The following is a 17,620-nucleotide window of genomic DNA, read 5'->3' on the forward strand; positions in this document are numbered from 1 at the left end:
AAATGATGCCAAATTTTTGTTCTCGATACGAATTGAAATATATGTTTTTTAACTACCTTGGTCTGTATTTTTGCAAATATCGGATTCAAATCTTTACCGATTTTTTTCAAATATATATTTTTTAATTAACAACAAATTTATTAGTATTATATGGAAATAATTATTATATTATTTCAAAATCGATACCAAATTAAATGTTATGTACTAGGGTATTCGAATTATTCGATTTTGCTCTTGTTCGAATAAAACGAATAATTCGAATAAGAGATTTAAACTTATTCGAATAATTCGATCATACGTTTTAAATTAATCGAATTATTCGAATAATTTAATTTTTTAAAAAAATTAAAGAATGAAGTTTTGATGTAAGTGTTTTAATATTTTAATCAAAAAATAACGTTAATGTTAACAACTCAAGTATTGATAATGTCAAAAAACATTCGAAAACAAAAACCATCATTAAATTTTCATCAGAAATATTCTGATGAGATTCCCTTCCGAACAATCTACAAAACAATTGACTACCAAACTCTTTAGTTTCCATTTTGAAGCTATGCTTTAATAAATTTGAGCTAGTTGGACATGATCCAGAATTTAAGTACAATATAAACGTATTAAAAACTTTTTATGTCGTTCATTAATTCGGGTTTTAAATTGAGTAACTAATTCTTTAGTAAATTAATTATTCACTATTTCTAAATTATTTATAACAAATTGTATAAATGCTCTATCAACGTTGCCGAATCTTTGCTTAATAAAGTGGTCTTGGGGAATTACACAATAAAGGGAATCTGTCCAAAGTTTGACATCATTGTCAGTGAACGTGGCTAATTTTTACCATGTTAGACAAAGATGTTCAAAGCTGTTCAAAATCATGTATAAGACGAACTCCATGCTTTTCTTGCAACAAAACGTTAGTTTGCAAAATTTGTGTTTGTCATTCGATTTATTAAATATTTTGCAACACTTCCGTACGCGGTTAATAACATCACTTAAATACAAATATTTTAAGATCATGGCCTTCATCTATTTCAATGTAATCATTATAAATGTCATCCTCAATATCTGTTTCGACGCCCGTTTCAAAATCACATTCTCCATTACATTCAACTCCACTTTAATCTAAGTTAAAATTTTGATTATTAATTGCGATTCTTCTAATATTTCGCCAGCTAAATAACAAATATTTTATTCCGTTCCTTTTATTTTCATTGGTTCAAGTCCTAAGTTTAAAATTTTGAAAGATTTGTTTTTAGAATTGAAACTTCTTGCAGTAATATTTATGTATTTATAGAAGGAGCTATATGAACACTCATCTACAGTGGTCGAAAGTCCCACTATCTTTAGTTATTTGTCGAATTTCAGAAACAATACAATTTTTGTGAGTCATTATTACTTATTTAAATTGGAAATTATGAAAAATTTTAAGCAATTTAATAAATTTAAATATATATGAACATTAGAGTGCTCCAAAAAAATAAAATTGCGAATTTTGACCGTCCCCCCTCTAGAATTGTTCTATGTATTGTAGAAACACATTGTGTAAAATATTAGGATGATAGGATAACGTCAACTGGTGGCGCAACGACGCTGAAGTTTTGAGCTGAAGTTTTGAGTACTCTTAAGGGTTAATTTCCATTTTTGTACTGTTATTGTGAATACTAAACTTCATTTTATATTTTTCTTAAGTTTCATCAAAATCGGCCCAAAAACATATAATATTTCGCTATCTTTCCATGAGAAATTCCAAATATTGAAAAAATTGGCCTTTGACCTTCACGATTTAAGGGTTAAAGTTTTCCGATTTTAGTAAAACTTTCAGACTATATTTAAAATTAACTAGACTATATTATTCTGAATAGGTTTTACTTAAAAATCATTACAGTAAGGAAATTCTGGTCATTCCCCAAAATATGGACAAAAAATTAGTTTTTCTCGAAAATCGCAAAATTTATATCGCAGGTACGGAAAAACTATAGGAGGTATTGACATACTTTTTTCACATTTTTATTCCCTATTATGTTGTGAATAAATCCCCATGTGATGATCAAAAAATTCTGAAATTTGTTTAACAAAATTTTTAAAAATTTGAAATTGGAGTCTTGAAACTGCCGTTAAAAAAATTTAATTTTTTTGGTCATACCTGCGAATAGGTTAACGGTATCCTACGAGGACAAAAACTCATATACAAGTAAATATGGATATATTTTAAGTAAAAATAAGCTTTTATTTTAATATTTCTCAAAATATGTTAATTTTGTTCATAAATTTCTTGTTCTAGTGGCCTGAGACACGTTAATGGCCTGGCGATTTTTTAATAACTTTAACATTTTTTTTACCAATTTTTGTTTTTTATATCTTATTATAACGACAATTACGTACACATTTCGATTCTTTTAAATTAAATTGTAAAAGTCAGTATTTAATGACAAAATTTTTACAAAAACGGAAAAAATTGCATATTTTCCCCTTGTAAATGCACCTCCAGTTAACGTTATCCTATCATCCTAATATTTTACACAACGTGTTTCTACAATACATAGAACAATTCTAGAGGGGGGGGCGGCCTGTACCTAGAAAGTTTTTTTCGTCCATACAATCTTGGAGCACTCTAATGAACATTTATTCGTTTTATTCGATTATTCTACATAAAATTGTTCGAATTATTCGTTATTCGAAAATGGCCATTTTTAAATTGTTCGAATAATTATTCGTAAGAAATTATTCGATTAATCGAACGATCATTAGTCGAATGAATACCCTATTATGTACACTTAAATTAACCTTTAACTTATGACGTGAAAATTTTTAACATAGTCACAGATGTGGTGTATATTTTACACCTTATAATTTTTGCGAAAAATTTTACTTTAAAAAACTTTTTTCGTTAATATTTGCTTTTTAACAAGAAGATACAACAATTTTAATTTAAAAAAATTAAAAAAAGAAAGCAAAATGTTATTTGCAACAAAAATGCAGGCACTTTATTTTGCAAGCCTTTTTGATAAAACTTTAAAAAAATTAAGAGAGGGTGTAAAATTTACCACCACCTCATAAGTTAAAGGTTAAAAAAATGTAAAAAATAGTTTTTTGGCGATTTTTTTTCGAAAAAAGTACTTATATTAATCTTTAGTTATACAGAAAATAAAAACAAAATAAATAATACATTTATATTTTTCTCAACGGTAACATTTTGGGAAATACTATAGAAGAAAAATAATTTCAATATTTGTATAACTGCGTGGTCAAGAGCCTTCCGAAGTAGACCTATCTTTTATGTAAATTTAAAATTTATGGCAAATTTTCACTAATCGCATAGCTGCTTTCAAAAAACTAAAACCACTTTTATATTCCCCAATATGTTCTTAAATATTTTGCAAAGGTAATTATAGCCCGGATCTCGGTACCGTCAACGTTGTTTTTTGGGAATTGTTGGATTGTCAATAAAATTAATTTATTGACAATCTTTGTTTTTCACTTTAGCATTTTGATCAAAAACTTGTATATACGCGTAAAATTTCACTACCTTGCCGACTACTGCATTACCAAACTTCGGAGATCACTACAAAATGAAGATATTTATTGCGTTTTATGTATTTTAAAGCCAGATCGAAATCGGCAAAAAGCTTGAATTTTCTTGAGGTTAAAGAAAAAACTTGATTTTTCTTGACAATTTAAAAATCAATTAAATTAACAAAAGAAAAATTATAAAATTTTTTCATTTGATTTAATTTTAACGAATTTAATATTTTACAGTGTTTGAGCATATATAAGGGTATTTCAAATAAAACCGTTAAATATATAACTACATAAACAATTTTTTATTAACATAAACAATTAATAAAATTACATTTAATTTAGACTTTTCATTACTAAACTAATATTAACAAAAATTTAAAATACATTGTATGATACTTATATTAAAGCACAGTTAATTTTTAAATCCTTTTATTTTGCCATATGTATTTGGTATTCTTAGTAACTCGTTGCATCTGGTGTAAGTAAATGCTGCTGAAAATTTCTAAAATTTTCATCAAAATTTTGTGTAAGGAATTTATACTTACTTTATGAAAAGCTAACTCTACGTAAAATATTTTTAATGAAAAAATATTTGATAAATTTACAAAATTTCTCAAATAACATAGTCGGTTCCGATATCACCGACCCTGGTATGGATACTTGATAAATTTGCAAAATTTCTCAAATCGCATAGTCGGTTCCGATATCACCGACCCTGGTATGGATATTATAGCCAAAAAATCCGATTTTTAGTATTTTTAAAAACTTTTTTGGGAATTACAAGATTTCCGATAACAAATTTCAAAAATATTTTTAATTGTCAAAAGTTATATACATTTGAATATATTTGAAAAATAAACAAAATCCACCTATGTTTTTGACGTGGCAAATAAATTTGATGGAAAAATGGTTGAACTTTAATAAAAAATATTATTGAAAATACAGTTTTCGTAATTGAAATCACATACTATTTTTCTTGTGTTTTCAAGTACGAAAAATGTATATTCAATATCTTTTTTGATTAAAGTTCAAGCAACTTTTGGATAAGAATTTTTTAATCTTCTATACGTCATTTACGATATCTATCAGTTCACAGAAAAGTTTCCAGGATTCTCGTTTGGCTTTTCGAACGATTTCTTATATTCACCAAGTTTACTAATGGTGTTTTCTTTTCTGGCATAAATGATGCATTTATTCTGCCTTTTACCCTTCTTTGTGTTCTTTTCTGAAAAAAATGTAGTTTGGTCGTGTTCTTTTCTAATAATGTTACCATAAATCCCTGAATATATGCAACATGTTTCACCCTCAATTTTAACAAAGGGTTAGAAATGCACCACTTTTTATGTAAGCAAAAAGTATAGTTTTATAATATTTAGAAGCTACATAAAAGAAAAGTGCATAAATGGTAATGCTTTTTGTTCTATTGTGATCGTTAAAAATGCAACACATTATGAGGGTATGGGTAACATTTAATAAATGGTACAAAATATATAGGCAACATTTTGTGTCAGAAAAGAAAACACCATAAGATACTCATTTCAGTATACTGCGGCCTTTTTACGCCGTGCCCGGTTAAAAAGTTTGCGGAGAGCCTTCCCAAGGTTCCGGATCTCCTCTGTTACCTAGGGTTTCTTCTGGGCAGATCTCCGCGATTCAACCAGGACACTTGTGAATATTTCTGCTTTGACGCCTATATCCTACACTAAACGGTTCCTTAGTAAGGTCCCGAACATTGTCCAATTAGTTTTAGACTTATTCCAAAATTTAATCGGCTTTGGTGGTGGCCGTAGAATTTTGAATCTTATTTACCGATGCACAGTGGGGCAGAATCGAAATTTTTTGGAAATAAATCTGGCATTTCGATCGGGATAAAATTTGAATTGGACGTAGCCAAGGAGTATTCGAGTTTAAGTTATTAAAAATAATCCAGGGGCGGCGCTATGGGGGCTCAAAGTAGGGTACCTTCGACATGTAAAATTTTTAAACTTAAAAAACGCTGAAAATTTCATTGAGTTTTGTTAATAAATAAAGATTTTATTAAATACTAGCTGAACCCGGTCCGCGTTGCTGGCCTTTAGAAAACATCTGTTTCATATTGCATCTCTATTTTAATATACAGTGTCGGAAAAAATCGGTAATCCAACCCTCAATGTTAATACATGTGGTGGCATTTCGGCTGGTTCCAATGAATTCAAAAATTAAGTAGGACAATCGACGAATTGTTCTTCGTTCATTACTGTGTCAATTGATTTGTATTTTATTGTTTCGCCAGACACTTTCAATTGTATTTGGTCATCGAGCTTGTTAACATCATAATTTTTTGATTAAAAGTAGATTGCATATGGAAATTTCTTATTCATGCACTTAATATGCAAGAGTAAACAAAATTATTTATCACAGTCCGAAAATCAAAAATCTGACTATACCCTGTTACCCAAAAGGCTTTTCTGAAGATTCCGTGAAAATTTTATCAAAATCGGTCCAGCCATTTTTGAGTCCATACGGAACATACATACACACATCCATTTTTATGAAATATATGGCATTAGCGGTATAATGTAAAAATTGGATGTTTACACGCCCCTCCGCCCACAGACCAAATATTAAAAATCTGACTATACAGTGTTACTCGCTGGGCTATTCTGAAGATTCCCTGAAAATTTCATCAAAATCGATCCTGCGGTTTTTTATATATGTATATAGATGGCATTAGCGGTATAATGTAAGAAATTGATTTTGCCTCACCCCTTCGCACAGTGGGGGAACCGGGAAAAAATGTGGAAATAAATCTGTAACTTCTAAACGAATAGCCCGATTTTAATATAGAGGAGGTGTCGATAAGTTTAAGTTTTGAATTTGGGCTTAAACAACCAAGGGGGGCCGAGCCACAATGCCCCAAAGTGGGGCACCTCGGGTATATCAAAAATTAAAAATAATGCCAAATTTTTGTTTGCGATCCGATTTGAAAGATATATATGGAATGTACTAGACGAGATCTACAAAAAACATTGCTTTAGCCATATATTATCTCTTATAGTTTACGAGTTATTCGCATTTGAAAAGTAAAATTTTATTTTGTTTGCCTACCTTGGTCTGCCATTTTGCTAATAACGGATCCAATTCTTTCCCGATTTTCTTGAAGTATCTTTTTTTGAATTAACAACAAATTTATTAATAATCTTAAGAAAGAATTGTTAAAAAATATCTACTGAGTCAAAAGTTATGTGCATTCAAACTTAAAAAAAATTTTCGCCATTTTTTTCGAAAAAAGTACCTACATTAATTTTAAATTATACAGAAAATGAGAAAAAAATAAATAATGTGTTTATATTTTTCTGAAATATAACATTTCGGGAAATATTATAAAAGCAAAATAATATCAAAATTCGTATTATTGCGTGGTCCAGAGCCTTCCGAAGTAGACATATTTTTTATGTAAATTTCAACTTTAGACAACATTCTAAAATCGCATAGCTGCTTTAAAAAAATTAAGACCAGTTTTGTATGTCCCAATCTGTTCTTCAATATCATGCAAAGGGATTTCATAGCCCCGAGCTTGGTACCTTCAATAGATCCAAAAATCAAAAAATCCCAATTTTGGGATTTTTGGAAAGTTTTTTGGGAATTGTGGGATTACATTTACAATTCACAAATATCTTTTTCACTTTTGGATTTGCATCGAACGTTTCTATATAAGTGTAAAATTTCATTAAAAACGATTCATAAACACTACTTTTATTGCATTTTAAAATTTTAAATTTTCCAAAAAAAATCAGCTATAATTTTTTATTCGCATATTTTTGAAAAAAGTCTTCAATAATTTTTTTAATTCTTAAAAATTTTGTACATTTTTGAAAAGAGGACATAATTTCCTACACGCTGATATATAATATGTATATCTTTTCTTTTCCGCTAGTCAAATTTATGGATTCCGTTATTAGCAAAATGGCAGACCAAGGTAGGCAAAAAAAATAAAATTTTACTTTTCAAATGCGATTTGTAGATCTCGTCTAGTACATTCCATATATATAAAAATCTTTCAAATCGGATCGCAAACAAAAATTTGGCATCATTTTTAATTTTTGATATACCCGACGTGCCCCACTTTGGGGCATTGTGGCTTGGCCCCCCTTGGTTGTTTAAGCCCAAATTCAAAACTTAAACTTATCGACACCTCTATAGCCATGGGAAATTTTATTAAAATCGGGCTATTCGTTTAGAAGTTACAGATTTATTTCCACTTTTTTTTCAGATCCCCCACTGTGCTTCGCCCACAGACCGAAAATAAAAAATCTGACTGTAGAGTGTTACCCGCTAGGGAATTCTGAAGATTCCATGAAAATTTCATTGAAATTGGTCCAGCCGTTTTTGAGTTCATTCGGAACATACATCCATTTTTTTATATATAGATGAAAAATGTTTGTATGAGAAAATTCGACAATCTTCTTTACGAAATCACCGAATGGACCTAATGTAGTATTTTAGGTGTCCAAAACCATATTCCTTTCCAATGATACCAGTTTGGAGTCTCAGAGGCTATAACGGACATAGGTAGAAACATTTTTTGTATTTTATATATATAGATTACATATTCATTGAGTTTCTAAAACTAAAATTTATATCAAAATTTTAATAGGATTGAAAATATTAGGAACAATTTGATCCATATTTTTTCCGAGCTATATTTTTTTGTTTAGATAAGTTAATTTTTGGTCTTACAAAAAAATTTTCAAGTCAATATCTCAATTAGATTCAAAAATATGCCACTTTAAAACTTCGTCCTTCAAAAATATTGCACTTTTTCAAGATCTAGCCGAGCGCTTTCCAAAAATATAAAATTCTTTGAAATCGGATGGGAAACCAAAAAATGGCACGTGTTTAAAAATTTTACATGTCGAAGGTACCCTACTTTGAGCACCCATAGCGCCGCCCCTGGATTATTTGTAGGGCCCATTTTAATAACTTAAACTCGAATAATCCTTGGCTACACCCAACTCAAATTTTATCCCGATCGGACCAACCGTTTAGAAATGCCAGATTTATTTCCAAAAAATTTCGATTCTGCCCCACTGTGCGATGGTCCTTGAAGGAGTGCTCTTCTGAAACTCTCCAATCCCGATTTTCGTTTATAAGATATATTTATGTCTAATATTTCTTCCCTGATTTTATTGATGTTCGATGTGAACAAGTCTTCTGTATTAAAGAAATCCATAAGGACCTGTCCCCTGCGATTGGTGTTTGTGCTACCCCAAGCTATGATGGGAGTTGGCATCACAACCTATTACAATTTTCTTACCTTTTCTTTGTGCCTCTTCTACCAGTTTCATCAGAACCGACGTTGGTGGTAGTGTCTGAGAGTCTGAGGGCAGGTAAATAGATGCCAGATATATGTTGCCACGTCCTTGTTTCAGCACCGTTGCATCAGATGTGACATTCTCTGTTCGATTCCCGCCAGAGACTCTGGGTGTATCTGCAGACAAGCTAAAAAAGTTTGTGTTTGTGTTATAAAAAAAACCCTTGTTTATTTTAGCCATCAGAGCGTTGCAACGCGTTGGTAGCCACCTCACTTCGATTGAGATTTATTTGGATGACCTCAATCATGGTCTTTTTAATTGGCACCTTCCCAATTTTGGAAAAACAGCTGCCGAGTTAATGATTACCTTCCCGTTTTTAGGATTTTACTCCTCAACGTTACCAGTAGCGGCTAATTATAACCGCTACAATTGATGAGTGGGTACCGTCTTAGGTATTGCGGTGTCCTTGTCGGAGCTAGTTGTAACTGCCCTTCCAATCGGCACCTTCCCAATTTTATAAAGGACAGCTGCACTGTCTTCTGGCGAGTTAGTGGTTACCTCCTCGCTTATAGGATTTGACTCCTCAACGTTATCAATCGGCATCTTTTCAATTTTGAAGATGACAGCTATAGAGGAAGATCCCTCTGCTTAACCAGTCCCAGCTTAGCGCCTTCCCAGGGAGGAGGGATACTTTCCACCAAGTTCTTCAGGGTGTCAGCACATTGGTGAGATGCCAACCTCATCAACATCACGCCCATGCTGAACTCGTAGCTCACGCTATCTATTTGCCCTTAAGGTAGGATCACACAATTGCCGCAATGCACCAATTATTGGTCTATTTTATACGTCAATCGTGTGATTTCACAACTTATTGGCTCATATGTCAAACCACAACAATATTGTGCTTATTTGGCCCAATCAAATGCAACCCTGGTACGGCAATAATGTGGATGCTTGATAGGCAACCATGCACCAATAAAAAAGTTAAAAATACACCAATATTTATTGTGTTCTAGTGCGGCAATTAAAGAAGACAATTCGCGCCAATATTAATTTTTGTAAATGAAATAGTCTTTTTGTGAGACACTCTCTGACCCACATACTTCTTTTAACATCTCTTTATTTCTTTTTTTTTTATTAATCAAGTCTACACACGATAATTAAGGACGACACAATTTTCTTTTTTTAGTTAACAAATAATTTGTTCACAAATATTGTAAACATTGTTTACATTTATGTAAACAAAACTAAATTCAACAGCACAACAGCTGTTTCTCAGAGTTGCCTTAAACTAGAACACGGGGAACTCTTTTTCTTCTTAGGTTTGTTTTCAGTCTTCTGCTCGTCAGGAGATCTGATCCTCTTTGATTTAGGCAACAAAAAATATCCCCTAATATTTTAACAAAATACATAACTCGCAGTAATAAGCTACATCTTGCAGTGTTCTCCTATGTTTAGTACTGCAATAGTCGGCAATGCAGTGCACAAAAATATATTACAAAACGCAAGATTCTGTAAATTTTCTGGTTGTTTTTAATTTTGAATCCATAAAATTGACTAGTGGAAAATATAAGATATACTACATATTATATATCAACGTATAGGAAATTCCGCCTTCTTTTCAAAAATATATAAAATTTTTATGAATTAAGAAATTTATAGAAGACTTTTTGCAAAAATATGTTAAATGGTATTAGGTTTCATCATTTGGGGCTTGTTTTGTTTGCGTGTAGAAATTTTGTGAAAATGAGCAAATTCACTTAATTGTGAATAAATTCGAAAAGAATCAATCAATTTTTATGATCGATATCTCATTTTGTTGCTATTATATGTGCATTTGCGATAAAGCAATAATCCAGATTTCCGCAGTTTTCGATTTTTCATGAGTTTTTTAAAACAAAAAAATTTTCTATTTTCACATAAAAAATATTTAATTTGTTATTATAACTCCGAAACCACTGAGCCGATTGTAACGCAATATATAAACCGATAAAGATTATGTAAATCTCAACTTTTCTAAGTTTACTTTAGTAATATCGGACTAACACTTTTTGCGTTATCATTAATTATGTGGCGAAACGTCTAACAAAATATATAATTTTACTTAAAAATTTTTTGAAAAAAAAATCTATCCATGGTGCAATAGGACCAGAGGCATTGCGAGCGAGGGTCACATTATTTATAGGAGAGTCCTGGGCCTCGACACAATAATTTTTAGGGGCACATGAAATTTTTGATTTTTTCAACCTCACTTGGTATACAGGCATCATTGTGCGTCATAAATCTAAAATATTTTTCAAACTAAATTATTGAAAACAAAAACAAATCAATTAAAAACTTATAGAACATAAATCAATACAACACCTGGTTGTGAATTGTGCAAATATATTAATCTAATTCTTTCTATGTCGTAAATTTGTTGATATTTACGGTATTTTGACAACTTTGTAATCCAAAATATGGTGAAGAGATTTTAATATTGTGACTACATCGAAAATTTGTAACCGACGTTGTACATATGGCTATATCAGTACATTTCGAATATTATTAAATTAAATTTAAAAAATGTTCCATATTATCTAAAGTGTTTTTTGTTTCAGATTCCTAAAAGAGAAAAAGGAAAGGCACCACCTCCACCTGCTATTACTAAAGCAAAAATTTCGACATCATCAGATTCCGCACCCAATACAGATAGTCAAGAAGTTGCTATGCTAGTATCAAATAACAATTCACACGATATTAATATCTCATCTGAAAACGTATTCAAGGATGAGGAATCTAAACAACCACCTTCTCCCGCATCATCAACTTCGACCGTTTCAGTGAAATCTGTGTCATCTTCGAGTAAAAGTTTAAGTGCAACAGGGACCGGTTTGAGTTCTAGCACCTCGATGGTAACAATTAATAGCGATATGTCGTCAACATCTCCTCCGCCATGTCAATCTGAACAATTAGTTATTCCACAAAATGTACTACCAAATAGTTTAGAGTCTGGAAGAAGTCAAATAACAGTTGTGACGAGTACACATCCTCCCGTTATTATTGACAGTTCTTTAAGTCTTCCATTGCAACCCCAAAATGATGTTATTATTGTGTCCAATAGCCTTAACAAAACTATGCATATAAATGAATCATCAACAGATGAAGATTACCCTTCAATGGATGATAGCATTGGTGTCTCTTCGCCATCATCATCGCAGAAGCAATCTACAATGATTGTTACATTGTCGAATGAAGGTGCTTCAATAGAAGAAATTGATAAACCCTACACACATCGTAAAATCGAAACCCAAGGTAGAAAATTGGATGAGAGCGAAGTGTTAATAGTAAGTCCATCATTTACAAACGAAAATGATTCTGCTTATAATACTCCTTCGGAAGGACTAACTGAACAGAACAGTGCGCTGCAACTTATGGATACAAGTCACGTATCTGTTGTGACTGTAGGTGATGAAATACGAGTAAAAGACAGCAGTCATTTACATAATAGTCCTATTAATCATACTAATTCATTTATTGAGGAAGGAGATATATTAGAAAAAGGAAATAATGGACAAATGTTCAACAGTCAGCAGCAGCACTTTATTGACACAGATGATATTAATGTTATTGTCAATCGTAGTAGAAAGCAAGATCAACCAGTATCCCAACCAGGCGATGGAAGTGAAAGTGATTCTATACGATCAAGCACAGGGAGTGGAAATCGAATTGTTCGCCGTGGTACAGAGGTTAAAATTGCTGTTTCTGCAGATAAAAGTGATGCAGAAAGTATTTCTACCACAGCTAGTCATGATAGTCGCATTGAAGTTGAAGTCGATAGAAAAGAGATCCAAGAAGACGATGTTATCATTCGTCGTAAGAAACCTGCTGCTGGTTATAAGAGTGGTTATAGTGGAGCCCCAGGACCTACTAAGGAGGAAATAGAATTAAGAAATATACGAAAGAAAACAAGGAAACGTACTCGTAAATTTGAAATTGATGGTGTTCAAGTAACAACAACAACAAGTAGAGTTATTTATGGAGATGAAGAGACAGGTGGCTTTTATGACGACCACGTATTTCGTAAACAAGAGTTACGAGAGTTGAAGATGCTTCAGAAACAGGAGAAAAAACAACAAACTGATTTGCAACTTAAAGAGCAAATAAGCAAAGAACAACAAGACCGAAGATTTGATCAGGAACGAACGTCTCTAGAAAAGACTTATGAAGCTGATATGGACGCTCTTGTGCGACAACACAAGCAATTGGTTGAAAAAACAGAACAAGCTCAAGAACATGAACTACGTTCATCTTCGAAGCGTATTCGAGCGGAGCAAGAAAAGGAGCTTAAAATATTTCGTGAAAATCTTAAGCAGGAGATTCATTTGCTTAAACAAGAAGTGGATCTACTACCAAAGGACAAACGCAAAGATGAATTTAAACAACGGCGATCAGCAATGGAACTAGACCACGAAGAAAAAGAGAGGACATTTTTAGATTCCCTGAAAGAAAGACATGAGTTGCTGTTGCGGCGAATAAGTGAAAAACATCGCGATCATCTTGCCACAATACACAGAAACTTTTTGCAACAAAAGCAAAATGCAATGCGAACGCGCGAAGCACTTCTTTGGGAGCTTGAAGAAAAACAGCTTCATGAACGTCATCAACTATCAAAACGTCATGTTAAAGAAATGTGTTTTATGCAACGTCATCAAATGATTGTTCGCCACGAAAAAGAGCTTGATCAAGTAAAGCGAATGCTACAGCGCAAAGAAGAAGATCTTATCAAAAAGCAAGCTCTAGAAAAGAGAGCTTTACCAAAACGAATTCGCGCAGAACGAAAAGCACGCGAGTTAATGTTCAGAGAGTCACTACGAATATCTTCAAATCTTGATCCTGAAGTTGAACGTGAACGATTAAAGAAGGTAAGTGAAATTTACGCTCTACATTACTCATAAGGAAAATTAAATCAGATTAATGGCGAAATTTCAAACATGACCAAAAGTATCACATTTTTATCTAAGTACTTTATATTTAGAATTACTTATATGACATTAACGACATAATCTATTTTAAGTAAATTAGCTGCCTCTATTTATCGATTTCACGGAAAAAGTTTACTTTATAATCCACTATCGATATATAGGCCCATAATCATAGTCAAACACTAAAGTCGGTTCTTTTTAAAAACAACTTTAAAATAAAAATCAGCTTTCAATTATTTTGCAACCATAATCAAAATTAAAGTATGTTTTAATTTTTTAATACATAAAAAATACAGACAAGTGGCACCGCTGAACAGCTGACATAGAAAATTAAAAAAAAGAAAAAACAAAAAAGGTAAACATTAAAATTAACCGGGACTACTAAAGAAAAAAAGTTGTTTGTGGTGGAAAAATGAAAAAGATAAGATTAATATCATATTTAGGATATTTTGGTACTAATTTTATTGATAACTGTTCAATAATTGCAAAATCTCTGCCAATATCTTGTAACTTAACCCTCTAACCGGGCAATTTTATTTTGAGCGTATACCAGGTTATTTTTTGAAAAAATAAAAAATTCGTTGGATTAAAAAAAAAACAAAGCACGTTCGTCTTTATCAAAATAAGTAAATTGTTTGTCTCTTTACACAATTTATCGTTATAACGGGAAATATAAGCAAATTAAGAAGCATTACATACATTTAACATACCCCGCCTAAAGGCTGTCTTGCCAGTTAGAGGGTTAAACATTTTTTACTTGGCGAAGAACAGCTGATGCTGTTGTTAAACGAGTTAAGAACAGCTTCAGCTAGTTTTATATTTAGAGTCGACTTCAACGTCAGAAATATACTTTATCTTGTCTATGATAGACCTAAAGTCCACTCTTAAGTAAAGTCGAGTTTAATTCTCTTAAAGTATTCATTATTTCTGACTATGATTATGGGCCATAGATTTTGAGAAATATTTTTTATAATAACTTATAATTTGGCAAAGTTTCGAAGGAACTAATTCTTAATTATATTTTTAAATTCAAATTAAATTGTATCTCTTAACCATATGAATTCATTATGATTTAATTCGAATGCCCTAATATATACCAATTTTATATTTTGTCAAGAGAATAAATATAGAATAATATAAAAATAAACACTTCCAATTTTGTAAAACTGTATTTTCATCACTATCAACCTATTACTTTATCACAATCCTGCAGTTAATTTATCGCCAAGTTTGATTAGATTTTTTCCCTATGTGTATTGTAAAAAAACAATAAAACATAAATAAATATGTATATATTTATTATTTTTAAATTGTAGTTCCAAGAACAGGATAAGAAACGATACACTCAAGAAGAACGACGTTTTGAAATAAAGCATCAAAAACAACTTGAAGAGTTGAGAGCAACTAGAGAAAGCACAATAAGGTAAGTAGTTTCAACGAATATAGGTCACCAAAAAGAGAACTTCTGATATAAACAAAACATTTCATCACAAATGTTCAGACACATCCCAAAATAATAATTCTGTTAAAGAATTTCAGAACAACGCACAGAGGAATTTTGGTGTCAAAAATTCAATTTTTAAAACACTCAATTTTAAAAATCAAATGATGCAGTTTTGTAGAGAAATGTTTAAAGATGAAATGTACACTTATAGTTTTAAGAAACATTTTATTTTATTTTTAAAAAATTGAAGTAAAGTCCATGCAAGGGTGTTAAGCACAAATTTACTTATATTTTCACGCAATTCAGTGGTTTATATATGTATAATTTTCCTAATGATACCATTTACCTTTAACATATTTGAAAAATATAACATTTCTCCATAAATAAAAAAAAAAAAAATACGGTGATATCATAAACCGTTAAGAAGATATGCCCAAATCATAAGTCTCTAAAAATTATTTTATTTTTGATTTTCCATGGAGAAAAAAAATGTAGCCCCACTTTCCCCCAAGCTGTTTCTTTAATAAAATAAACGTTGGGAGTGTCTTGTTTCGATTAAAAGAAAAAATAGTTTTCGGAACTTTTCGAAACAGGATGAAAACTTAAAATTTTTTGGCGAATAATAAACGAAATATCAAAAAAATTCTTATCTATGTATGGGTTACGTGGGCGGTGGGCATGGCCGATTTTATTGAAAATTTTATGCGAAAAAATCTATTTGGATTGTATGGGCAGTGGGCGTGGTCAATATTGATAAAATTTTATTTTTTTTCTTAATTTAGTCCATATAATTCTCGGTGCCAAATTTCAATGCTCTACGACCATTCCTTATAATTTTTATACGAAAATGTATTGCATTTGGATTGCTTGGGCTGTATGCGGTGGGCATGGTCGATTTTATTGAAACTGGACATACGTTCTTCTTTTGTTTCAGAAAATATATGTACCAAATTTCTGAACTTTTACTTGGATAGGAAAAATTTTATGCGAAAAAATTCATTTGGACTGTATGGGCAGTGGGCGTGGTCGATTTTGATAAAATTTTATTTTTTTCTTAGTTTGGTCCATATAATTCTCTGTGCCAAATTTCAGCGCTCTACAACCACTCCTTATAATTTTTGCCAAAAAATGTATGAAGCCATCCCTCTGCAACGTACCAAATGATTTTCATAAGGCCAAACACTTTCTGAATATATTTTTTTTATTTACTGGGTTTAGCAAAGTGGAAAGCCACACAATTTAGCCTTTCCATGTTATATGTATATTTTTTTGAAAAAGTTGTTGAAAGCTCAAAAATATAAACTTTTGTTGATTATATAATCTTCTTGTAGTTAGAAAAACCACTTAATTAGATTTTGCAAAATAATTTAAAAAATTGTATGTTTTGAGTTACAAAACATTTATTTTGATAGATATTGAACTCGAATCCCACTAAGGGACCAAATAGGTCTTCAAGGAAAATATCTAAGCTTTATTTTGAGGCAAAAAAAAAAAAAAAAAAGGGTCCATTTAAAAAAAGTCAAAGTTTTTGATTTTGCAAGAAAAAAGTAAAAAATTGCATGTTTTGAGTTACAAAACATTTATTTTGTTATATATCGAACTCGCATCCCACTAAGCGACCAAATAGGTCTTCAAGGAAAAACTTAATGAAGTTTTTGATTTCGGAAAAAAATATTAAATTTTTTTTTTAAAATATTTTTTTCGAAAGATTGAAGAAATAGGTATCTAAACTATTTGGAACACATTTTGCTAAGAACAAGAGGTAATAAGTTATATGGATGAGAAAAATAACATATTTGGCCAAAATGTCAAATTTTGACCCCCCTATAGGTTAGGTTAGGTTCCATGGGTAGCCATTCTTCAAGCAGCTCACTTGGGTCCATTAAAAAAAAACTGATCCCATTGTGATACCCAAGGGGTAAACGTCTGTGTATTAATTATACGTCCATCGTTTCCAGGCTAAACAAACCAGATTCTCTGATGAAAGAGTAGATTCGTCTAAGACTCAATCTTGATAGCTTATCTAAGCATGATAGGAATGGTAATCCGAGGATGCGTTCCTTCAGGATTATCGGAGCCGGGCATTGGCAGAATAGGTGGGCCACCGTCTCCTCCTCTTCTTCATTGTGACAGCTCCTACAGTAGTCATTGTACCGTAGGTCCAATCTCCTAGCATGTATCCCAATTATACAGTGTCCTGTAATGAATGAAACAATTAGCCTTATTTGCTCACGACAAAATTCTATAAGTAGATTCGTCCTGTTTGCATCATATACGGGCCAAGTAAACCTCGTTATAACAACCTGATTTCCATCGTGACCAGGGACCCATATAAGCGTTATCCTAGAATGTCTCGCTATCTCATTAAGGGATACCCGGCATTCCTCGGTTATATATCA

At 31.5% G+C, this 17,620-nt stretch overlaps 1 protein-coding gene across 3 annotated transcripts in view; it reads left to right on the forward strand.

Annotated features, from left to right (window-relative positions):
• Slik (Sterile20-like kinase) overlaps positions 1-17,620 on the forward strand; it is a 181,917-nt gene that overhangs the window by 130,361 nt on the left and 33,936 nt on the right. For all 3 annotated transcript variants that reach the window (XM_065512570.1, XM_065512569.1, XM_065512571.1), the window contains exons 8-9: positions 11,414-13,717; positions 15,094-15,200. In XM_065512570.1, the coding sequence (XP_065368642.1) occupies positions 11,414-13,717; positions 15,094-15,200 (2,411 nt within the window). The remainder of the gene's footprint in view (positions 1-11,413; positions 13,718-15,093; positions 15,201-17,620) is intronic.

Source organism: Calliphora vicina, chromosome 5, assembly GCF_958450345.1.
Source record: "Calliphora vicina chromosome 5, idCalVici1.1, whole genome shotgun sequence".
Classification (NCBI taxonomy): Eukaryota; Metazoa; Arthropoda; class Insecta; order Diptera; family Calliphoridae; genus Calliphora; species Calliphora vicina.